Raw genomic sequence first — 25,956 nt, 5'->3', positions numbered from 1 at the left:
GTGTGTGTGTGTGTGTGTGTGTAAGAGAGAGAGAGAGAGAGAGAGAGAGATCATAACTCAAATTATTTCTGATATATTTACACTAACGTCAGTTTCCTTTTTGTCAACGCTGTAGCTGAATAATGCACCACAGCTCTGTTGTGTACACACAAGGGAAATCCTGTTTGTGCGCACACACCCACATAGAAGATAAATTCTGATATTGGCAGTTCCTGTGCAATCTAAATAAACTAAGGACGATGTTAAGTATGTATGGAACAGCTCGAGATTACCTCCCTAGTCGTGTATAGTTTTACATATAGAAACTCTGGGCTGCAAAGAATCCCAGCAATATGTTTTTTTTTACATATTCCAAAGAATGCATATAGATGAGTCAATTACAAGACAATTACTCAACAAAAGCACTATCATTCTGAAAACAATTTAAACTAATATATCGCCAAGAATACAGACACAGAAGTCATCCTGTAAAAAAAGAAAAAAAGAAAAAAAAGGAACTAATATAATCCACGTCACACCTCATCTTTCTTAATTTAACGCAAAAAAAGCAATCTGCAGTGTACGGAAAGCTGGAGGCAAAATGATCAGTTAACAAATCACAAGATGATCAGTATTCTTCAATGACAACAGAATGGGATTCAGTGCGCAATGAGATGAGTGATGAGTGGACAGAGAGTACCTTTGCCGAAACTCAGGCCGTGTCCTACGACCGTCAGAAATGGACAATGTTGGTGATGCGTTCAGCAGTGCAGCGCCCCCTATGACCAAACCAGTTTTTTGTGACCAGTGACAGTGACATACAAGTGATAACAACAACAACAACAACAAAACCCCAAACAAACCTCTCATAAAGACGGTCCTACGAATCACATCATTATGAATAACGGATAGTCATATACGGAGAAGGCCATGTTGGTAAGGCATTTCAAAATCAAATACTCGTTTCGTTGTATCTGGATCAAAGCAAAGTCATCACATAAACTGGAAAAAAAAGAAGAAAAAAAAGAAAAGGAAATGAGGCAGCCTACGACACAAGATGAACCTGTCCGCTGAGTTCCTTCATGTCATGACTTTTGATAGAACTGTTCAAAAATGAAATAAAATAAACAAGAAATAATTAAAAAAAAAAAAAAAAAAAGAAAGAAAGAAAGAAAACATCAACGCCTGTGTTCACTCAGCGTCAAGTTGACCCCGGGTCACCCTGACTTCCTCAGCCCCTCATGCTTCATGAGAAGTACGTCAGCACACTCTGCTGGTTTCCGCGAAGCAGTAAGGTGGGTGGCAGGTCACGTGTGAGGGTGTCCAGCCACGTCATGTACAGTCCTGCAGGACAGAACTTGCGGGGGACTGGGAGGGTCCTGAGGGAACGAAAGGTCCGATAGAAACGGTCATCAGTTTCTTTTGACTCTGGGACACATACGTAATTAAAGTATATACTTTTTTTTTCCCGTGAACTCAGTCGTAAAAAGAAATGGCGGCCACACTGTTGTCAGAATACGTGCACTGAAAATCTATTACCTGCACACATGCAGTTTCTATACGGTACATAATTTTACATTCCAACTGGGAAGGTTTGTAAGAAAAAGAAGAACTTGCCAGGGATCTTTTTAATCGTTGGAGGGTCTTGATAAAAAGACTAACTCACAAACGAATGTATTAAGGACAAATCATATCTACCGATCTAACTAATGTTTTTGTCGTCCCATATACAGCAACAAATGGCTGAACAGAAGTTTTCTTATATCAGGCTGGCAAAAGTGCACTTCACACTAAAGATTAGGAATGAATTGTTTACTAAACTGTAGGGAGATATTTTCATATACTTAATGACTTTGGCATGACAAAAAAACAACAACAACAAAACAAACAGAAGTAAAGAGCCCGGGAAACACCTTTTAAACATTTCATGTTTTTCACGTGACAGCGATATCGCTCAGGCCACACTTGGCAATTTCTAAAAGTTTTCTATTTCTGAAACTGAAACTGGAAAGGTGGCGTCATGTGGGAATATTGTGTAAAGCTTGCCAGAATGAGAAAACGATAGTTTCCCGCGCTGGTTTTCAGTTTCAATTTCTCAAGGAGGCGTTACTGCGTTCGTACAAATCCATATCGGCTACATAACATCTGCTAGGCAGATGCCTGACAGCAGCATAACCCAGCCCGCTACTCAGGCCTTGAGTGCATGCATATATATGTGTATATATATATATATATATATATATGTGTGTGTGTGTGTGTGTGTGTGTGTGTGTGTGTGTGTGTGTACCTATCAGAGTGGATTTCTTCTACCAAATTTTGCCAGAGGACAACACTTTTGTTGCCATGGGTTCTTGATCAGTGCGCCAAGTGCGTGCATCACACGGAACCTCGGTTTATCGTCTCATCCGAATGAGGGAATCGAACCCAGTCCCTCACGGACACTGTATCGGCAGATAAGCGCCTTACCCATTCTGCCACCTTAATCCCGCACCACCATGCTGACAGCTAACAATCTGGGTCCACATGACAGTGGAGAAGAACAAATTACAACTTACTTTTTTCTTTTTTTTTTTTTTTTTTTTTCCTGTCCCGTCATCTGCACCGTTTCAGTGGCATTACTCCCACGCCGCTCATTTAGATCCCCCCATACACGGCCACACCCGGGTTTGTCCGTCGTAGTTCCAGCGTCGGCAGTCCACAGGGAACCATCGATGTTAGGTCGCCAGGAGGCCACACACCAGAGGAGACCCTGCACTGCTGCTGAGTCACTTCGGTGGTGTTCAGTGGTGCCTGTTCTGTTTTAACGTACTTAGGACACCACCTACTAAGCCCCCTACTAACGACAATAATGGCTTAGTCGCGGAGCCAGACTGAGTGAGCGTCCCTTCCAGAGTGGAGACCGCCACCACGTCCCTCAAACAACAGCCCTCCATGAATCTGCCGACACTGACGACATTGACAGGACTCACCCCAAGCACGGAAGTGGAGGGGTATCGAAACTGAGGTCACCATGAGAGCAGGGCATGAAAGGCCACAGACTTTGAGACTATTTTGTTTCTATTGATGACGATGAAGGAGGAGGAGGATGACGATGATGATGACGATGTTGCTACTGAGGTCCACAAATTACAACTTACACAACGATGAGCGTGGCCTCCTTGGAATGCTCCAGCAGCTTTTCTCTGATCTTGATCTGCATGTAAATCTGAAACGTATTTGTAAGATGAACTGTAGGACGCACGGGGGCGACTGACTACTACTACTAACACCAACAGTGAAGTGTTGGAATGAACTAGTAGCTTTTCTGTGATTTTGATCTGCGCACACACACACACACACACACACACACACACACACACACACACACACGCCAAAATTACAATAATGTGTGTGTGTCTGAGAGAGAGAGAGAGAGAGAGAGAGAGAGAGCTGGAATTAGGATTATTGTATATATATATATATATATTATATATATACATATATATATATTGTGTGTGCGTGTGTGTATGTATGTGTGTGTGTGTGTTTTTCGTTTGTGTGCATGTGTATATGATTATGTGTATGGCAGATCAATCGATCGATCGATGATGGATAGATAGACAGTTACTTACACAGAGGGAGATACTGAGACAGATCTAGAGGCATAAGGGACAGACAGATGACACAGAGGGAGAGAGAGAGAGAGAGAGAGAGTTGAAATTTGATTTTTTAAAATATATTGTCATTGCCTATGAAAAGGTCTTTTGACAAGAGGGGGTGGGGGACCGGGTGAACAATGTTTTCGATACAAACTGATTACGTTTCCCATAATGATCAAATAGATTATAGACACTGAAAATAAATAATGATTTTCAGTACTGTTACAGCATAACATGCAAATAAATGAAAACAAACAAGACAGAGAGAGAAAGGGAGAGAACAGACTTTGATCACAGAGAAACATGTGGTTCACTGTGGTGGTACCATGTTCTTGAGAGAGACCGACAGACTTTGAATAAAGAGAAACATGTGTGAAAGAAGTTCACTGTGGTGGTACCATGTTCTTGTGGGAGGCCAACAGACTTTGAATAAAGAGAAACATGTGTGAAAGAAGTTCACTGTGGTGGTACCATGTTGTTGTGGGAGGCCAATAGACTGAATAAAGAGAAACATGTAAGAAAGACGTTCACTGTGGTGGTACCATGTTCTTGTAGAAGGCCAATAAACTTTGAATAAAGAGAAACATGTGGAAAGAAGTTTACTTTGGTGGTACCTTGTTCTTGAGAGAGGCCAATAGACTGAATAAAGAGAAACATGTGGAAAGAAGTTCACTTTGGTGGTACCTTGTTCTTGAGAGAGGCCAATAGACTGAATAAAGAGAAACATGTAAGAAAGACGTTCACTGTGGTAGTACCTTGTTCTTGTAGAAGGCCAGTAGACTTTGAATAAAGAGAAACATGTGGAAAGAAGTTCACTTTGGTGGTACCTTGTTCTTGAGAGAGGCCAATAAACTTTGAATAAAGAGAAACACTTAAGAAAGGAGTTCACTGTGGTGGCGCCATGTTCTTGTTGGAGACCAACAGACTTTGAATAAAGAGCAACACGTAAGAAAGATGTTCACTGTGGTGGTACCTTGTTCTTGTGGGAGGCCAGGTCTGCATCGGACACCTTCCAGGGGTACTCCTCCTGAGTTTCTCCAGGACACAGTCTCCACTGGTAGATCAACTCCTCAAACTCCTTGTAACTGGTGGTGGGAAAGAGATCAGTGGCATCGTCATCAGCACTGTCATCATCGCTATTTTTTATCTTTTTTTTAATTTTTTTATTACTACTTATCACTTCCTCAAATTCGTGCAACTGAAATTATATGATGATTGAATAACATGGATACTCATATAGCACCTATCCTCGGTCAGAGACCAAGCTCTAAGCGCTTTACAAACTCGGTCATTTGCACAACAGACTGCCTACCTGGGTAGAGCCGACTGACCGCTGCCATTGGGCGCTCATCATTCGTTCCCTGTGTCATTCAGTCAGAGATTTCAGGCGTGCACACATACACATTCACCACAAACATGTAACATTTATAGTTGTTAGTGCAAAAACAACAGGAAAAATAAGATAATGATAATTGAAATAGCGTTAACAGTACGACAGTACGAACAAGAAAAGAACTGCTAAAAAACAAAAACAAAACAAAAAAAAAACAACAAAAAACCCACACCATCAAAGCCTATGTCCACTCAGCGTCAAGTTCATCCTAGATCATCGTGACTTTCTCATTTTTTCCTCCCCCCCCCCCCCCCCCCCCACCCCCTCCCCATTGACCTGCTGTCTCACTGACCCACTGTCCTATTGACCCACTGTCTCACTGACCCATTGTCCCATTGACCCACTGTCACACACACACACACACACACACACACACACGCACACACGTACACACTCACACACACACACGCATGCACATACACACACATACAAACATACACACACACACACGTACACACACAACGCCCCTCGTCCCCCCCGCATCCGCACCTCACACACACATGCGCGCACGCACACATAGATATAGATCTCCCAACACACACACACACACACACACACACACACACACACAGATAGGCCAATTCTTAAAACGCTTGTGTGTTGATTAGTCAGTTATTTAAGAAATGAATCGATCGGAGTATAAAACTGTTTTGGGTTCTAAATGTTTTCCGTTTGGGAAATCAGTAGCGTTTCTCTGAAAGTAAAAGTTCGTAATATTTTGAAAGAATATGGCTGTCGTCACTTGTGATCTTTGTTGATTTTTCTTACGCACGCCATTTGTACAGCTCATTCAGAGGTTCTTGTTTGACCCCAACTATTTTGGTGTTCACATTCACAATTTTGCTCAAAGTATTCTTGTTCTTCGCACTAAACTTCCGTACCAGCAGGTAAAAGAGAAAGGTAAAACCGATTCAATGAAGCATCGGTAAAACTCCTGGAGAATTTTAGGATTGACCTGGATATTTCTAAGCTTCTGTAAACAGTAGACGCGAGACTGGCATTTCTTTTGGATGTGATATGTGCTGGGTGTAAAACTGAGTTTTTCATCAGTTATTGTATCCAAATATTTATATTCACTGAGCCTTTCAACTTTTGTTCCATTCATATAGAGGTGCTTTTCCTGAAATCAATAACCATTTCTTTTGGTTTTTTGAACATTTAAACCTATGAAGTTGTTGCACCACGAAGAAAACATCTCAACTTGTTAAAAATAGACAGTGTCAGAGTTAGAAAGATCTTCAAGTGCAGTGTCATCAGAATATTTTATCAAGGGTGTTGTATCTGTACCAGTGCAGTCGTTGGTGTATAATGTGAACAGGGCAGGTGACAGAACTGTTCCTTGGGGAGCGCCAGTTGAATTGTTCTGAAGGAGGAAAGGGCTTGAAGAAAACGGACAGACTGGGTTCTGTTAACGAGGAAATTGGTGATCCATAGAATGAGCTTCGGACAAACGTTAACTCACTCAGTACGGCCAGTCCTCTCTTCTCCTCTACACAGACCCCTCGGATGTCCAGTGGGTGTCTGAATGACCCAACCTTTAGCTTCCGTCGTCAGAATTGTGGTATTCTTTGTCAACATTCACCTCTTCAGTATTAGAGCCTTCCGCTTGCAATATTTTGATGATGGTAATTGGGGTGAAACGCTGTTAGCGTCGTCTCTTTCGCCGTTCGTATGGAGAGAGTTAAGGGAAAGAAGCTTCAGTGCCATCAGATGTGGTTGTATGGTATTGAACGCAGACGAAAAATCTATGAACAGAATATGAACAAGAACATACCCAGCATGCACACCCACACCCACACGCCCCTATCCCCCGAAAACGGAGCACGACAGCCCATATGGTATGGGTAAAAACGTTCGTACAAGTAAACGCCCACTCGTGATGACATACGAGTGAACGTGGAAGTCGCAACCCACGAATAAAGAGGAGGGAGATGGTGTGAAGGCTTGTGTGACTTTTTTTTTTATTGGTGGAGGAGGGTGGTGGTGGTGGTGGGGAGGGAGGGGCGAGGACAAACCTTGATTTGCGAGGCTTCTGGGTGAGGTCAGAGAGCACGGTGATGTCCGAGTAGTCTATCCTGAACTTCCTCAGCAGTCCCTCCATCCTGTTCACAGTCAGAAACACACGGTGCTTCGTCTTCATCTCTCTCTCTCTCACTGTCTGTCTGTCTGGGCCTCTGTCTCTCTCTGTCTTCACAAGAACACCAAGCCAGGCTCTGTCTCTGTCTGTCTGTCTGTCTGTCTGTCTGGACCTCTCTGTCTGTTTGTCTGGGCCTCTCTCTCTCTGCTCCCCCTCTCTCTCTCTCTTCCTTAACTCACTCAGTACGGCCAGTCCTCTCTTCTCCTCTACACAGACCCCTCGGATGTCCAGTGGGTGTCTGAATAACCCAACCTTTAGCTTCCGTCGTCAGAATTGTGGTATTCTTTGTCAACATTCACCTCTTCAGTATAAGAGCGTTCCGCTTGCAACATTTTGATGATGGTAATTGGGATGAAACGCTGTTAACGTCGTCTCTGTCGCCGTTCGTATGGAGAGAGTTAAATAAACAAACGCAAGTACACACACGCGCACAAGCACACACACACACACACACACACACCGAACAAAAAACTCCTCATCACCTGATCTGGTCCTCTTCCAAGTTGGACTTCTTGGTGCCGGTACAGAAGACCCTCAGCCTGCAGTCCTTCCACTTCTTCCTGGAGGACAGCACGTGGGGGATCAGCAGCCCCAGGCCTGCACGTGACACGTGATTCTATAGGTCACGGTCACCTTGATCCATGTGGGGTTCTGTGATTGTGCGAGTTGTTAAGGTCATTGGCGAATTTGAATGTTTTGTTAGGAATGTGTGTGCGTGCGTGTGAGTATTCTGTGTGTGTGTGGGGGGGGGGGGGGCCGGGGGTTGGGGGGTTGTCTGCCAAACACAGAGAGAGAGAGAGACAAGCAGACAGAGAGACAGAGAGGAGATGATGATGACGGTGATGATGATGAAGATGAAGACAAAAAGAGAAGACAACGGATAATCTACATGTTTCATGGAAGTCTTAACAAATGAATCACCCAGAAACGGATTAAGAATTATCCAGAAGTTATGAATGCCAGGCCCTAGGCAGACCTACGGTTTGCTAATCTACAATCAACATATCCAACAATTTGAATTGTAAATTACACCATACAACATAAAGCTTTGAAAACAAAATGTGAAAGTTGTAAGTTGTTGAAAAACCAGGCCTGGGTATATTTAACAACAACAATGCGACACCACAGTAACAAGGCAGCCGTTCTCTGCAATGTATAATTCGTTCAAGTGGACCAACCAAACAAACCAGTATCCAAAAACCGGACTGGACAAAGAGTGCACGGGGAAAGTACAGTTAAGTCTTCAAGCATAATTACGTACATAAGCGGCTACCAGTAATTATGTGAGGCAGATATTCACACCAAAAAATACCATGGAATACGTACCTCCGTCATCAAACAGCCACCAAACATCAATGGTTCCTGACTGCTTGCCACGGAAATAGCCGGCTTTCGACTCGGACCTGGACAACACGCTTTTCAGCACTCGTGGACTCCCGTTTTGTTTCGACTCTCTTCTTTCTGGATCGTCTGTTTCATCTTCTTTGGCTGCCTCTTTGGACTTGGTCTTCTTCTTGGTGGCTTTCTTTCGCCTGGAACTCTTCTCATTCTCTTCTTCGTCTTCACTGTCTTCATCGTCATAGTCAGTTTCGTCGTCGTCGTAGTTTTCGTCATCATCGTCAGGCATATAGGTGCGTTTGGCAGTCGCTTGTTGGTATTGGTTCTGGAGGTTTCTGAGAGCAATGTCCGTGACGGGAGAGATGGGCATGTTGGGCCGTTCTGTGACCACGGTGCTCATTCTCCGTTTTCGGGCGATCTCGAACTGGACTTCAGCTTCTGAGATGTCTGTGGGCCAGACAAAATACTACTACTATTACAAATGATAATACTAATAATTAGCATTAATATAGCGTTAAATCTTGTGCAGAGACAAATCAAAGAGCTTTCACACCAGTCAGTCACACGCATGCAGAACTCTGGACTGGAAATATAAAATAAAATACAGTAGAGGTAGGGGAGGGAGGCTATCTTGGGAAGAGGTGGGTTTTAAAAAGGAGATGCAGCTTAATAACAACGCGATTTTTTTTTTCAAATAAAGGAATAGTCATAATATTGTTGGATAAAACAACGAGGTCCAGCCACGAGATACTGAAGTAAACTTTTATGTGGTATGAAAGCCAACGTCTTTTCTGTGATGTACGATGACCATTATATCCCGAAATTTTCTTTACTTCTTGTTGGAGTTTACTGGAATGGATGGCTGACCAATTAACGAGCAAGAGGCAATGATGAACTTCCATGGAAGTCCGAAGTTACATGGTCCTGTAGTTAGTTAATTGTTGACAAAAAGGTAAGATAAAACAAGATTATTGTACATACAATAAACATTTTCAATATAAATGAAAAATTATGTCGAATCCAGGTGATTTATGAATTCTATTCGCAAACAATCTTTAAACACATTTTGAATGGGCGTTCTCAAAATTAACTGCGTTTTATCTTATTTATATAGTTAGTAAGCTAGAACAGTGACTGGTTGTGGTAGGTACAGGAATTCTTTTGATAATTAGAATCAGAGGTCTGTGGTCAAGGTAACACCCTTCTTCTTGTTCTTGTTCTTGTTTTTATTCTTCTGCGTTCGTGAGCTGCAACTCCAATGTCCACCCATATGTATGAGTGTGCTTTTACGTGTGTGACCGTTTTTACCCCGCTATCTAGGCAGCCATGCTCCGTTTTAGAGGGTGTGCATGCTAGATATGGTCTTGTTTCCATACTCCCACCGAATGTTGACATAAATCTTCAGCGTGAGTATTTGGTCTTCTATATGAGTATACACAAAAAGGAGGTTTGAGCACAAGCAGATCTGCCAACCTGGGAGATGGGAGAAATCTCCACCCTTAACACCAGATGCACCGAAACCGGGGATTGAACTTCGGTAACCCGGGCTAAAATTCAGCGCTCTATCCATTCGACCACCGCACCCGTCAAACGCCATTCAAAACCATTCCTGTCACGAGGTGATGCGTGCTTTCTTTTGTCTTCTGTAATAGCTGAATATCATTCAGCAGACTTCACAAGTGTATGTCGAGGCCTTCGTCTGGTGTGTTTCAGAAAACGATTATATTATGAGCGGCATTCATAATCATGGTTCTGTTTTTGCTTGTTATGTATGATCTATGGAGTGACTCTGAGTTGTGATGGTTTGTGCAGCATGTTGTTTCTGTAATTAGATATTTCCGTCAGGGAAGCATAACCTGCAAAAAATTAACCAACTAATCTCTCACTGTGTCTGTCTGCCTCCCTCCCTCTCTCTTCCACCCTCTCCCTCTCTATGTCTCTCCCAATATTTTTCTCTGCCCCTCCCTCCCCCCCCCTCTATGTCTCCCACTCTCTCCCTCTCTCTCTCTGTCTCTCTACCCCGTCTATGTCTCCATCTCCCTCTCCATCTCCCCTCTCTGTCTCTCTTCCTCACACACACACACACACACGCGCGCGCGCGCGCGCGCACGCACACACACACATACAGACTGTGCTTTCTCTCCTTCCATCCACCCTCTCCTCCCCCACCCTCTCTCTCTCTCTCTCTGCCCGCCTCACACTCTCTCTCCCTCCCTCCTTCTCTTTCTATGTCTTTCTCTCTCACTCTCCCTCCCTCTCACTCTGCCCCCTCTCTGCCTTCCTTCTCTCTTTCTCCCTGTCCCCTTCCTCTCTCCCCCTCTGTGTCTCCGTCCCCCCTCTCCACCATGCTCGCTGTCTCTCTGCCTTCCTTCTCTCTTTCTCCCTCTCCCTTCCTCTCTCCCCCTCTATGTCTCCGTCCCCCCTCTCCACCACTCTCGCTGTCTCTCTGCCTTCCTTCTCTCTTTCTCCCTCTCCCTTCCTCTCTCCCCCTCTATGTCTCCGTCCCCCCTCTCCACCACTCTCGCTGTCTCTCTGCCTCACCTTCATTCGTGGTATCGGTGTTGACGTTGTCCAGTGTGTCGTCAGTTGAGTCCAGCAGACTGTCAGCCACCTTGTGGGTGTCCATCCCGTTGGGCAACCGCAGAACCCCCACCCCGTAGTTCAGATCAAAAGCGTCACTGCACGTTTTTAAAATAGAAAAAAAAAGATTGGTGGCATTGTGGACAGAGCTTCTGCTTAGACAGACGGTGATCCAATGTTCCAGGTTCAAATAGCAAGCCGAGTTTTTCTTCTTCTTTTCATTAGATCCTTACTGTGGGCTAATTTGTTTAATTTGACCATAAATCAATGCCTTGTGTGGATATCTAAATTGGTTCATGTTAAAAGAACACTGTGCTAAGAAAAGAAAAAAAAAACCTGCACGTGACAGGTAAAGAAATATACATGCATACAGAAAGGAAATGCTTCGTGCTTGAAGATTTGTTTCGTTGATGGCTGTTAGGGAAACAATAGCCATGGAGTATCCTACCCTGAATCCTTGAAGATTTGTCCTGTTGGTGGCTGTCAGAGAACCACGAGCCAGGGAGTATCCTACCCTGAATCCTTGAAGATTTGTTTTGTTGATGGCTGTTAGATAAGCACGAACCAGGGAGTATCGTACCATGAAGCCTTGAAGATTTGTTTTGTTGATGGCTGTCAGGGAAACAATAGCCAAAATGTGTCCTACCCTTAAGCCTTTAGATTTTTTGTTTCTGTTTTTAATGGCCGTCTTGAGCTGCAGCCCATGGTTGAAAAGTCCTGGCTTGAAGGTCTGTCCAGCTTTTCATGGATGACTATAATGCCAGACAAAGAAAGATTTCCTCCTGAAGATGAAGGTGCTCCCTGTGTAGTAGTTTGAAGTCGGGGACAACGTTCGGGAACGGGAGTATGCTTGTACAGTACTTGTCACCCTGCCCCACTCCCCCACCCCACCCATACACACAACGCCGCCCCACCGCCATCCCCCGAAAACGGAGTATAACTGCCTGCATGGCGGGGCTAAAAACGATTATACACAAAGCCGGCTCGACAATTCAAGTGAAGGTGGGAGCTGCAGCCCACCAACGAAAAAGAAGAAGATGATGATGATGATGACCCTGGTGAACATGAACGGACTCGGAGGCAGGCGAAAAGGCAAGGCACGAAAAGAACAGACCCGGTCCACGACAGCAAACTGCAAATACCTAACTTTGAATTGTGACGCGGAAATAGACATAGCATCCTCGACCACGCCTCGAGCATGATTCGTAGACAGCATCTTCATCATGATGATCATCCTCATCTATGGCACTATGCTCTAACTCCTCATTTACATCAACTTTTTTTAACTGAACTGCATCCCCTATTGTGAGAAACTCAAATAAATTCTGGATGGTAATCATTTTGGAGCCAATTTTCATTTCTGACTGATGAAGGATCAAAGCAAGAAATACTGTCCAGGATTGCCCAAACAACTGGGGCACTGACTAAGCTGAGGACTATATTATGGAATGACAAGAACATTGCACTGAGCTCCAAAATCAGACTGACGCGTTCCTTGGTCATCTCGATCTTCCTGTACGCATGTGAAACGTAGACCCTCACGGCAGAGTTAGAAAAAAAGGATACAGCCCACATAAATGAGATGCTTTCGGAGACTCTTGGGCATCACGCACAGAGATCACATAACCAACAAGGAAGTGAGGAACAGAATCAAGCAAGCCATCAGGCCCTATAAAGATCTTCTCACCACTGTGAAAAAACGCAAACTGAGGTGGTACGGGCACATTACAAGATCAACAGGACTAGTAAAGACGATCCTGCAGGGCGCTATACAAAGAGGGAGAAGGAGAGGCAGACAGAAAAAGAGATGGGAAGACAACATCCCAGAATGGACAGGTCTGAGCCTGAGCGAGGCCCTTTGGGAAGCGGAAAACAGAGAAGGATGAAGGAAGGTGGTTGACAGGTTATCTGTGGTGCCCCAACGGTCATCCAGACTAAGGAACAATTGAAATGAAGTATTCATTTCTGCTACTCTATTGTACCACGTTATAGAGGTTAATTACCGTTCTGAAGACTAGAGTTCATTCAGCTCGGTGTAAAATCCATCTAATAGGTGTATGCACCCACACGGCTTTGCAGCTCAATGTGTATACTCACTGGATGATGCCAGCGTAGTTGTGGACTTTCCTTGGATCTACCACTTGCCAGTTGTTCTTGAAACCCAGCAGCAGAGTGTTAGGTCGGAGCTTGCCCAGGCCTTGTGACTGTAAATAAATCAACAGAGTGTTAGGTCATAGCTTGCCCAGGCCATGTGACTGTAAATAAATCAACAGAGTATTAGGTCATAGCTTGCCCAGGCCATGTGACTGTAAATAAATCAACAGAGTGTTAGGTCATAGCTTGCCCAGGCCATGTGACTGTAAATAAAACAACAGAGAATTAGGTCATAGCTTGCCCAGGCCATGTGACTGTAAATAAATCAACAACAGAGTGTTAGGTCATAGCTTGCCCAGACCATGTGACTGTAAATAAAACAACAACAGAGTGTTCGGTCATAGCTTGCCTTGGCCTTATGACTGTAAATAAATCAACAGAGTGTTAGGTCATAGCTTGCCCAGGCCATGTGACTGTAAATAAAACAACAGAGTGTTAGGTCATAGCTTGCCCAGGCCATGTGACTGTAAATAAATCAACAACAGAGTGTTAGGTCATAGCTTACCTTAGCCTTGTGACTGTAAATAAATCAACAGAGTGTTAGGTCATAGCTTGCCCAGGCCATGTGACTGTAAATAAATCAACAACAGAGTGTTAGGTCATAGCTTATCTTAGCCTTGTGACTGTAAATAAAACAACAGAGTGTTAGGTCATAGCTTGCCCAGGCCATGTGACTGTAAATAAAACAACAACAGAGTATTAGGTCATAGCTTGCCCAGGCCATGTGACTGTAAATAAATCAACAGAGTATTAGGTCATAGCTTGCCCAGGCCATGTGACTGTAAATAAAACAACAGAGTATTAGGTCATAGCTTGCCCAGGCCATGTGACTGTAAATAAAACAACAACAGAGTGTTAGGTCATAGCTTGCCCAGACCATGTGACTGTAAATAAAACAACAACAGAGTATTAGGTCATAGCTTGCCCAGGCCATGTGACTGTAAATAAATCAACAGTGTCTCCCTAAATGACGAGACAGCTTTTACAGAACACATACATAGAAATCATACTTGCTATCAAAATGTACCAATACACTTGCGCCACAGTATGTATACACTTACTTATGTTCAAAAGTGAGTGGAAAAAAGCGCAAACATTTCACGTTTTCTCTATATTTTCATTTTCATAATCAGCATGGTTTTTGCTTCACAAGCTCCCCACATGCTACAGTGACCTCTGTTGGTAAAAGAACACCATTTGCCATTCCTTTCCACACGAAACCAAAGCATCAGTCTCGCGGTCATAATTATGCTGTGTTGTTAATGCTCGTTGGTCGACTGGGTGACAGTCTGTAACAGACATATCAGTTCAAAGATGGACACTGGAACACCAAAAGGCTTCTTTGACATCCCGAGGACAGGTGCGAGAAAAACGCAGTAAGATGAAAGCAAAAGGACATACACAAAGAAATGTAATGAGCCGCATGAACAAAGTAGTCAGTCAGAGACACGGGCAAGGAAACAGACAGACAGACAGACAGACAGACCTGCAGCAGTGCCTGAGCGCCATGTCTGACAGTGGGGGCAGCCACACTGCTGTAGAAAGCATTCACCTTCCGGTTCTGGAACCACCGATAGGCTGCCGTGCTTCTCAGGCGTGCCAAGTGGTCCACCATGTCTCCCTGCAAATCAGAGTCATCGCATTAGCCACGTGTTCAGTTTCATTTAACTCACTCAGTACGGCCAGTCCTCTCTTCTCCTCTATACAGACCCCTCGGATGTCCAGTGGGTGTCTGAATGACCCAACCTATAGCTTCCGTCGTCAGAATTGTGGTATTCTTTGTCAACATTCACCTCTTCAGTATAAGAGCCTTCCGCTTGCAATATTTTGATGGTGGTAATTGGGGTGAAACGCTGTTAACGTCGTCTCTTTCGCCGTTCGTATGGAGAGAGTTAATGTCTATCCACATTAAGTGATATCAGACATGAAAAAAGGGAGCGGGAGGGGGAAGGGAAAGGGATAAAAACAATGCTATTCACAACATCAGCTTAACAACCAGCTGACTAAGAGAATAACTTTCCAACTCTAAAGCATATAGGCGTAAAACAAAATGAAAGAAAAGATTTTTTTATAATCAAAAGTTATAACAACAACCCAATTAGCTACGTGTTCCATCTTGTGCGTTCACCAATTATATTTTGTCACATTTTGGATTCGGTAAAGAAACACACATAATTCACCACCGTTAAACAACCAAATGTTAGGACTGCTCTCGAGAAGTCCGCTGCTTTGGATTTTGGACAGTTTCATGGGGACTTCCTTTATCCCTCTGGGCTGACAGTTGGGTTTCAGGGGTGTTCTGGAGGTCGATTCTCATTTTCTCTACTGAATTAGTGACCAGAAGGTATGAAGGTATATGCTGATCAGTGTGCATGACTTAACATCTGTCTTATTATTGTGATTAATCTGTGATCGGTTCAAGCATGTCCTCAGACGACTTTTCCTGTTGTGCGGTACGGGAACCAAAATGCGAGAAACAACTATTTCCAAGAACGGCTGCAACATGGCAGCGTGAAGTGTCAGTCTAAAATGTCCCGACGCCTGTCTTGGGTGTTTGCTTCCTCTGAAAAGCCCTCATCTGTCGGCGTAACGTGTCAACACGACATCAGCGTCATGTCGTCCGACTGCGGCTAAGTTCACACTCAGCCCAGCCAGTTGCTGTCAGCCTGACACAGCAACACACTTCAGTCACACACAGCCAGTTGCCGTCAACCTGACACAGCAACACACTTCAGTCACACACAGCCAGTTGCTGTCAGCCTGACACAGCAACACACTTCAGTCACACACAGCCAGTTGCCGTCAGCCTGACACAGCAACACACTTCTGTCACACACAGCCAGTTGCCGTCAGCCCGACACAGCAACACACTTCAGTCACACACAGCCAGTTGCCGTCAGCCCGACACAGCAACATACTTCAGTCACACACAGCCAGTTGCCGTCAGCCTGACACAGCAACACACTTCAGTCACACACAGCCAGTTGCCGTCAGCCTGACACAGCAACACACTTCAGTCACACACAGCCAGTTGCCGTCAGCCTGACACAGCAACACACTTCAGTCAAACACAGCCAGTTGCCGTCAGCCTGACACAGCAACACACTTCAGTCACACACAGCCAGTTGCCATCAGCCTGACACAGCAACACACTTCAGTCACACACAGCCAGTTGCCGTCAGCCTGACACAGCAACACACTTCAGTCACACACAGCCAGTTGCCGTCAGCCTGACACAGCAACACACTTCAGTCAAACACAGCCAGTTGCCGTCAGCCTGACACAGCAACACACTTCAGTCACACACAGCCAGTTGCCGTCAGCCCGACACAGCAACAAACTTCAGTCACACACAGCCAGTTGCCGTCAGCCCGACACAGCAACATACTTCAGTCACACACAGCCAGTTGCCGTCAGCCTGACACAGCAACACACTTCAGTCACACACAGCCAGTTGCCGTCAGCCTGACACAGCAACACACTTCAGTCACACACAGCCAGTTGCCGTCAGCCTGACACAGCAACACACTTCAGTCACACACAGCCAGTTGCCGTCAACCTGACATAGCAACACACTTCAGTCACACAGCCAGTTGCCGTCAGCCTGACACTGCAACACACTTCAGTCACACACAGCCAGTTGCCGTCAGCCTGACACAGCAACACACTTCAGTCACACACAGCCAGTTGCCGTCAACCTGACACAGCAACACACTTCAGTCACACACAGCCAGTTGCCGTCAGCCTGACACAGCAACACACTTCAGTCACACACAGCCAGTTGCCGTCAGCCTGACACAGCAACACACTTCAGTCACACACAGCTAGTTGCCGTCAGCCTGACACAGCAACACACTTCAGTCACACACAGCCAGTTGCCGTCAGCCTGACACAGCAACACACTTCAGTCACACACAGCCAGTTGCCGTCAGCCTGACACAGCAACACACTTCCGTCACACACAGCCAGCTGCCTGACATACCCAGACCCACTGCCCAGGTTAGGCCCTGAGAGCCGACTAAATGCTACAGGAATGAAATAGATGAGAGAAAAAATGATATTAACAAAATGTTTCGTAAAAACAAAAAAGAGGGAGAGAGACAGTAGGAGGAAAGTAGATTCATTTGTGCAGACTTGTGTTACTTTCTCCACCGTGTGTGTACGTACGCTTGCATAATTATGTGAGCTGAGCACCTGTACTTGCGTGAATAAGTGTGTGTGTGTGTGTGTGTGTGTGTGTGTGTGTGTGTGTGTGCCAAACCTGGAAAACTTGAGCACAGATGAGTAAGTTCTGTCGCTTGGCAATAGTATTAGCGAAGTCCACCAGGTCAGGCCGATTCCTGGGGTATCCGGTCAGGACCAAGATCTGGGGACTGAAAACACCTTTATAAATCACTGATGTGGGGGATTAGTGCGAAGTCACTAAAATCTTATTCTGTTCTCTCAGGTTGTTTCTTCAGCTATTGTTAACATATTTTCTGTTTCAAATAATCTTATGTAGTTCTTTTTAAACAAAAAAATCATTTACATAGAACTCTAAAATAAGTAATAAACATTATGTGTAAAAGGAAACTACAAGTATAAAAAATATTCAAAACACCAAAAGTATTATAGAACTATTCAGTTCAATCCATGAACGTATCATGGAAAATTCGAAGGTGAGATTTTCCTTGAAAGTTGTAAAAACTCACAACACCAAAGCGGACATATGACACAGACTCTTAGGGAGAGCAATGTTTCACCAGCAGAACGGAAACACGATGACGTCAGTCATAATTTACCGGAAGTTCTTCACGTGTTCTTCCACATGGACCAGCTTGGAGGTGGATCTCAAGGCGTCATTGTAGGCATGGGCCTGGCCGGACGATCCCCAGTTGACGTCTGAACAAATCAACCAGGTGATGACCGTCAGTTTCGCAATGAGATTTTTTGATGGTTTCGTTTTGGGCGTACACCTCGTCGACCGTGTCACGACAGAACAAGGTGATTGCAGTGATAACAGTGGGCTATTTGTCTATAGTAAGGGCGCGCACACACACACACACACACACACACACACACACACACACACACACACACACACACACTTATGGTACTACATAAAAAAATAATAATAAAAAAGCAGCGTGTGCACACAATGTACCTGCGTGTTTTAACGTTGATTTTTAAAATACTGTTGTAAAGGTCCGGAAAGAATCAGGTCTAACTTGCAGAAATTACTGCAGCGTTTTTGTTTTGAGATGATGTCAATGTTTGTTTGATTTACAGTGGCTTTTGCTCTTTCTTTAAACTTAGATTTCTGTCTACGTTGATTATGAGAGAAAGCAGACAGAGAAACAGACAGGGATACTGGGAGAGAGTCTGCACTGGTCATCTGAGACCATGACAGCATGTGACAAGAAGAAATGGAATCAGATGAGACAGACAGACAGAAAGAGAAAGACACAGAGACAGAAAGACACAGAGAGGGACAGAGAGAAAGACTGAGAGACAGACAAAACGAGAGTCAGGGAGAGGCAGAGTGAGAGAGAGATAGACAGACAGCAGACGGAAAGACAGACAGACACAGAGAATCTGGCTTGGTGCTCTTGAGGTAGACAGAGAGAGAGGTGGGACCATACAGTCACAGACACAGAGAGAGAGAGACACAGACGGAAAGAGAGAGAGAGAGAGCCTGGCTTTGTGTTCTTGAGGTTGACACAGAGAGAGAGAGGCCCACACAGACAGAGAAAGAGAACCTTTCTTGGTGCTCTTGAGGCAGGGTGAGAGAGAGGCCCAGACACAGAATAAGAGAGAAAGAGAGAGAGAGGCTCACACACACACACACACACACACACACACACACACACACACACACAACACACACACACACAGAACCTGGCTTGGTGTTCTTGAGGTAGACGTAGAGAGCGGTGACGGCGATGACAGTGATGAGGGCTGCCCACCAGCTGACCATAAACATGATGACGGCACACAGCAGGGCGCCCAGCAAGCTGCACCACTTGTTGAACATGCGGAACGACGGCCGGAACCCTGCCCCGTGTGACACACACACACACACACACACACACACACACACACACACACACACGCACGCATGCACGCATACGCACACACACACATACACACACACAACACACACACACACATCAAGTACTGACTCCAACACGGCTTCACACGGCTGGCGGACGGATACACGCACGCACAAACACACATACAACACACAGACACGCGCAGGCACACACACACACACACACACACATACACACACACACATATATATACACACACAAATGTGCACACACACACTCGCGTGCGCGCGCGCGCACACACACACACACACACACACACACACATCACGCACGCCCACTCATAAACACACACACGCGCTCGCGCATACACACATATCACGCGCGCCCACATACACACATTACGCGCGCGCGCACACACACACACACACACACACACACACGTGCACGTAAAGTGATGAATTAAATCAATTTCTTCAATCAATCGAAAACTTCCGCACTTCAGCAATCAAGTAAAAGCCACATTCCAGAACACTGATGAACAGAATATGTTTTTCATGAATTCCGGTTGTTGTTTTTCTGCTTTCCGTGTACTGACATCTTACCTGGAGAGTTGGCCATGGCGGCATCAAAGCAGGAAAAATTGATGAGTGCATAAGCCATCAAAAAGAAATTGGAGATAATGGGAGCGATGATATCCAAGGAACCTGGAGAAAACGAAGAAATATTGAAGCTAGAAGGTGATACGAGTAATTTTCTTGTTTAAAAATATTCCTTGTGTAAAATGGCATTCGATGAAAAATAAATAAATAAATAAATAAAATAATGTAAGGCGGAACAAGTACGATATCAGAGTCTGCACTGGATCTCTGAGACCATAACGGAAAATTACAAGCAATTTAATCAGACCAGAGAGAGAGGCTGGTGTTATTTACAGTGACTTTCCAATCGGAAACAGGTGAAGGTATAAAGATAACAGACATTATTCACTTTATACAAGCTATCGTTCACATGATATACTAACCACACATACAGTAGAATCACGGGGGAGAGTGGTGGGTGGCGGGTGGAGGGGAAGGGAGCGGGCGGAATGGGGAGGAGGGGAGACAAACGCAGGTGTAGACGACAAAGTTCTCGTTAATCCATGTAGGCTTTCACCATTCCAGTCGTCCCCCTTCCCCACCCCACAAAACAAAATCCAGTATGGGAAATAAACAACACACACACACACACACACACACACACACATACGCACGCACGCACGCACACACACACACACACACACACACACAAATAAGATTTGATTTTTTTTTTAAATTAATCAATTGACCAAAGCGAACAAGCCAACGAAGATAGCAGTGGCAAATTCTCACCAATGCAAGTCATGCCCACACAGATGAAGAAAGTGAGGAAGTAGCCCCGTTTCGGTTCTCCATTTTTCCCGTAGCCTTTGGCGAAGAAGCCGATAAATGGGAACAGCTTGTCTTTCCCCAATGCCTGCCAAAAACACGTGGACAGTAATGTCTATCCACAAAACTGCTCTCTCTCTCTCTCTCTCTCTCTCTCTCTCTCTCTCTTGAATGTCAACAGTTCCTCTGCACGCAGGATGTACATGGATGAACATTTGTTTCCTCCCCTTCCCGACCCAAGTCCTCCTTTGTATTGTGGCCCAAGGCCGATGTACATTAAAACATTTCTGAGTTCTGATCTCTCTCTCTCTCTCTCACACACACACACACACACACACACACACACATTCTCTCTCTGCTATGTATGTAAATTTGTGTATTGGTTGATGGCCTTCACAATTAAAATATTTGTCACTGTCATTGTCTGTCTCTCTCTCATGCCTTCACGTCTTCCGTCTGTCTGTCCACCTGCCTATTTGCTTGTCTGTTTTCCCCCCTCAGTATGTCTATCAGGTTCCCATTGTCCGTCTCTCTCCCCAGCAGCATTATTGTGATATCCTGATTTGTTTTTATGCCTGACATTGTGCCTTTCATCATTTAGCGTCGTGTTGTGTGGACCCTCTTCAGAGCGAGGGCTGGGCGAGAAACAAACAAACAAAACAACCAAAACCAGCACACAGTGCTTATCTATTTACCTCGAAAATAAAGACAATTGTCCTGTCTTGTCTTGTCTTGTCTTGTCTTGTACGAAGGGCATTTTTTTCTGCAAAGTGCTGCTGCTGTTGTCGTTGTCATTGTATCGTAATCTATGACTTCAGCAACAATTACTGACGTTGACGAATATTATAAAAGGGGAAGCAATGGCGTATATGTGGTTGGTTATTTTTGCTTGAGTGACATTTTTGGTCAAGTGCACGCGTGTTCACAGGAATGCATTAGCACACAGAGACAAAGGAAGTGAACATTTTGTTCAAGTGCACGTGTGTTCACAGGAATGCATTAGCACACAGAGACAAAGGAAGTGAACATTTTGTTCAAGTGCACGCGTGTTCACAGGAATGCATTAGCACACAGAGACAAAGGAAGTGAAAATTTTGTTCAAGTGCACGTGTGTTCACAGGAATGCATTAGCACTCAGGTAAAAAAAAAAAATAGTGACAGAGAGAAAGCTAGAGAAGCATGCGCACCTGAAAGACCTTGGGGGCACTGACAATACTGGCCAGGGCAGATGACAGGGTAGCAGAGAAAATCCCAGCATAGATGAGTGGTTCGAAGGCAGATGCTATACCCATCATCTGAAAGATACAAACATAAGCAATGTATCTAAATATGTATACTTTAGGTCCGCAAAGCCATGATACGTACGCTTTAGGTCAAAGCCTTGATATTTATACTTTGATTCAAGCCTTATATCTACTTATTCATTACACGAATTTCAATCTCAGGCTACTTGACATTCTGTGTTGTTGTTGGAGCGGTCGGCATCAACTGAATGTTTCTGGTGTGCTTCCATTGATTTGCGATGGAATGGAATGGTAACAGTGCCTGCACATTCTTTGGAGTTCCACCTAGAGATTCAAGAGTTGGGGTATTACACAGCCACACATGCATAATGTGCTAAATAGCTACGTCTGCGTTTGTGTGCTCCAACTTCTATTGTTCGTGTGTATCAAGAAGTGGGCATTTTCGTGTAGGACCGTTTTACCCTGCCGTTTAAGCAGCTATACTCTGTTCTTGGTGGCGTGCATGCAGGTTATGATCGCTTTTCAATAACCCACCAAACACTGGAATGGGTTACGGGACCTTTAAAGTGCGTATTTGATCTTCTGCCTGTGAACATACAAGGGCCCTAAGGCACTGGGATGTCTACACATGTTCGGACTTGGGAGATCAGGAAAATCAATCTGCACCCTTAATCTACCAGGCGTCGATTCTCGGATCGAGCAATAAGATCCTCACATTTAAATACCATGTTTATGCCGGTTAGCTGTTCCACGGGGCACCTGACAAATATCGCATGATACGACGTAAACGCTGAGCAAACATTTTACCCAATGATTCATTTTGTCACTGATAATCCAAAAATACCTAATGATTCATTTTTATCACCGATTTTGATTTTGTTACTTTCTTCATTTATCTACCGCCTCATTTCTATGCATTCTTGGTGGTGTATCTTTCGCGCCGCTGATTTCAAAATCAGTCTCCTACTCAGCTCCGTACTGATGACAGTGACTGAATAACCATGTAATCAGATTGACTGAGTGTCCTTGACGAACAGAGATGTGAAGCGAGATCAACTGAGCGTGCCGTGTTTGTCTGTTTGTTTGTTTGACTCAGGTGTGTACACGAAGTGAGTTTATGTGTCAGCCCTGTTTCAGTGAGAGAGAGAGAGAGAGAGAGAGAGAGAGAGAGAGAGAGAGAGGATGTGTGTGTGTGTGTGTGTGTGTGTGTGTGTGTGTGTGTGTGTGTGTGTGTTAAATTTCAACATTGGTGAGAGAGAAATGGAATTCCTCATTACGAGTGAGAGAGAGAGAGAGAGGGAGGGAGCGAGAGCGAAAGCAGAGACAGAGAATTGAGACACAGAGAAAAAGAGAGAGAAAGAGAGAGACAGGTCGTCACTGCGAGAGACAGAGACACAGACAGAGAGAGAGAGAGAGAGGAAGAGATCCTCACTGAGCGCGAATTATGCAGGCCAGAGGGACAGGTGATGTTTCCGACCCCGGCACAGGCCCCCTCAATGTCCTTCACGGCGAGGGAGACGTTGAGGGGGGCGGGGGAGGCCGTGCCGATGGCGTCACGGAGCATGCAGCTTCCGGTGGACAGCACGGACAGCACGTACACCAGGGTGGTGATGAAGATGGCCAGGAACGTTCCCTTGGGGATCGCCGATGAGGGGTTCTGAAAGGGTTTTGGGGGTCATCCTTCTTTATCTTATTTCACCTCATTTCATTTGATCTTATTTCGTTTCATTTTGTTTTGTTTTATTTTATTTATTATTTGTTTAATAAACATTCTTATCTGCATTTTCGTTACACATACGTATTTTACATGAATGATTCAAGGCTCCGTCTAAACTACCTGTTGCAGGCATTGTTTCAATATTTGAAAGGGATAAGCAAAAACAAACAAACAAAAAAACAAACAAAAAACAAACAAACAAACAAACAAAAACACCCAAAAATCACATTTGACATCTTCATAAAGCGAGTTTGTAAATATATATGAAAAAAAACCAACCTCATACAAATACATTCCGTGCCAATATTAAGAAGTAACAGTGGCCCCATTCTGCCTCACAAGACAGCAGATTGCAACTTTTCGTGTTCACGCCATGTAATTTAAATAGCATCTGTGATGTGTGACCAGTCAAGAAAGAAGGCACTTGGCAACAGTCACAACTGAACAGACACGTCGTGGTAAACAGCCAGACAAGGAGAATGCAAAATGTTTTCAGTGTCAGTTGAACTCTGTTTCACACTTACTTTGAGGTCGCCGGAAATGTTGGCTCCTGCTAAAATGCCAGTGGCCGCTGGGAAAAAGATGGCGAAAATGGTGAAGAAATCGTAAGTTATGCCATCATATTCCCGGAAATCGGGACCTACGTTGTTCAGAAACACCTCACCTGTGGACAGAGCAATTTGGACCTGTTAGCGCAGTGAAGGCATCGTTAGGCATAGCCCATTCTTCCAATATGCCCCAGCTAATCTGCAGAGTGACACACACACACACACACACACACACACGGACACACACACAACCGAAACACAATGTCATTAGATAGCCTCACGCTGTAAACAAACACACACGTGAACCAAAACCGAGCATCTTTTCAACATCTCCACACGATTCGTGAATATCAAATATCATCATTATACACCCACCAGTATACCCAACGAACCCTGCGCGTTTCTTCTCTTCGTCGGGAGGGAGGAAAGTCCCGATGAAGTAGTTGATGATGGAGATGATGAGGACGACGAGCAGAACAAGCTGAGCCTTGCTCTCAAAGTCCAGGCCTATCATGACCACTCCCAGCAGAAGCAAGCTGACGCCCACACCAATGACACGCACGTCGTGCAAGGGGTCTCCCGTGATGGTGGCTCCGTTGTCCTGAACACAGACAAAGAAACCGGATGTGACGAAGCATAGTCGTTTGTCTCTCTCCTCCCACCCTCTACCCCCGCACCCCTCCTCCCCCCCTGCCCATCCTCCCCTCCCCCTTCCCCCCGCCCCCCAACTCCCTCCATTGAAGTCTTCGTGTGTACATGTGGGGTTGGGTGTTCAGTTTGTGTGCGTGCGTGTGCGCGTGTGTGTAAGGCATATTGTTTTGGTCTTTTTTGTGTGGTTATCTGCAATTTGCAGTATCATCTTGGTGTATATACAGTTGGTTTTATTTCTTCCATGTCCTCGTTTGCTGCAATGTGGTATAATACACTATTGTATAAGTACTGTTTCATGTGAAGCGCTTTAAGCCCAATATTCATTATTATCATCATTATCATTTTACCATTATCATTATATAAAGCTCGGTTAAATCCTAGGATCGGGGGGTAAAATCGCAGTGTTTTTATCGCGAATTTTCATCACTTTATCATCATACAAGTAACTTTCAACAATCAAACGGAGGACAACCTTTTCCGTCAACCTTTTCCCATCACTCCATTTCTTTTCTGATCAGTCCGCCTGGACTCCACATTGTCAACAGGTCGCAACGTCTGGCGACTGACTGCATGTCGAGTGACGTTCCTTAGTGGATTTTCAGCAGAAAACGGAGTGAAGGAGAAAGGCTGAAAAACGGGCAATTGTCCATGATTTTCCTTTCTGATTGACCTCCCACTGATTCTGGAACTTTCCTTGGAGAGTACCATGATGAATGGACTATTCAGCCATCTGCGCATTCACAGATAGATTCATGAGCATCCTCCCCCCCACCCCACCACCACCCTCCCCCCATCCCCCAGCTGGATGACAACGATGGTCATCATCGATCTCGATGGACACACCACCACCACCATGATGAAATTTCGTGCAAAAGGCAATGTGTGATCAAACGTCCCTCTTCTAAGATTTATCCTGAAGCTCTGCCTACATGTAACTGGCTGCCTGGAGTATTGCTGACGTTAACAGAACTCGCGAAAGAAGAATTTCATGTAGGCCGCTGCTGTACACTTGAGGGCAGGGTGGTGGTGGTGGGGACAGTGTTGAAGGGGAGGGGCAAGGAGACTGGGCATCTCAGTGAACGAATATAAGTACTAGGCATGATTAAAGGTGTGGTACACAGAAGGTCAAAACAGAAAAA

General features: G+C 44.8%; 1 protein-coding gene across 1 annotated transcript in view; it reads right to left on the bottom strand.

The window, feature by feature from the left end:
* Positions 1 to 483: 483 nt before the first annotated feature.
* LOC143282086 (solute carrier family 12 member 1-like) overlaps positions 484 to 25,956 on the bottom strand; it is a 53,380-nt gene continuing 27,907 nt past the window's right edge. Inside the window, exons 5-22 of the mRNA XM_076587555.1 lie at positions 24,542 to 24,767; positions 24,143 to 24,282; positions 23,334 to 23,558; positions 21,845 to 21,952; positions 20,622 to 20,745; positions 19,854 to 19,955; positions 19,097 to 19,252; positions 18,001 to 18,100; positions 17,481 to 17,592; positions 14,706 to 14,840; positions 13,163 to 13,269; positions 11,027 to 11,163; positions 8,474 to 8,932; positions 7,630 to 7,744; positions 7,026 to 7,112; positions 4,591 to 4,702; positions 3,117 to 3,184; positions 484 to 1,358 (exon numbers count right to left, since the gene is read on the bottom strand). Of these exons, the coding sequence (XP_076443670.1) occupies positions 1,226 to 1,358; positions 3,117 to 3,184; positions 4,591 to 4,702; positions 7,026 to 7,112; positions 7,630 to 7,744; positions 8,474 to 8,932; positions 11,027 to 11,163; positions 13,163 to 13,269; positions 14,706 to 14,840; positions 17,481 to 17,592; positions 18,001 to 18,100; positions 19,097 to 19,252; positions 19,854 to 19,955; positions 20,622 to 20,745; positions 21,845 to 21,952; positions 23,334 to 23,558; positions 24,143 to 24,282; positions 24,542 to 24,767 (2,646 nt within the window). The 3' untranslated portion in view covers positions 484 to 1,225. The remainder of the gene's footprint in view (positions 1,359 to 3,116; positions 3,185 to 4,590; positions 4,703 to 7,025; positions 7,113 to 7,629; positions 7,745 to 8,473; positions 8,933 to 11,026; positions 11,164 to 13,162; positions 13,270 to 14,705; positions 14,841 to 17,480; positions 17,593 to 18,000; positions 18,101 to 19,096; positions 19,253 to 19,853; positions 19,956 to 20,621; positions 20,746 to 21,844; positions 21,953 to 23,333; positions 23,559 to 24,142; positions 24,283 to 24,541; positions 24,768 to 25,956) is intronic.

The sequence above is a fragment of the Babylonia areolata genome, chromosome 5, assembly GCF_041734735.1.
Source record: "Babylonia areolata isolate BAREFJ2019XMU chromosome 5, ASM4173473v1, whole genome shotgun sequence".
NCBI lineage: Eukaryota > Metazoa > Mollusca > Gastropoda > Neogastropoda > Buccinidae > Babylonia > Babylonia areolata.
Note: the sequence above shows the minus strand (reverse complement) of the source record. Positions and strands in the feature narration are given on the sequence as shown.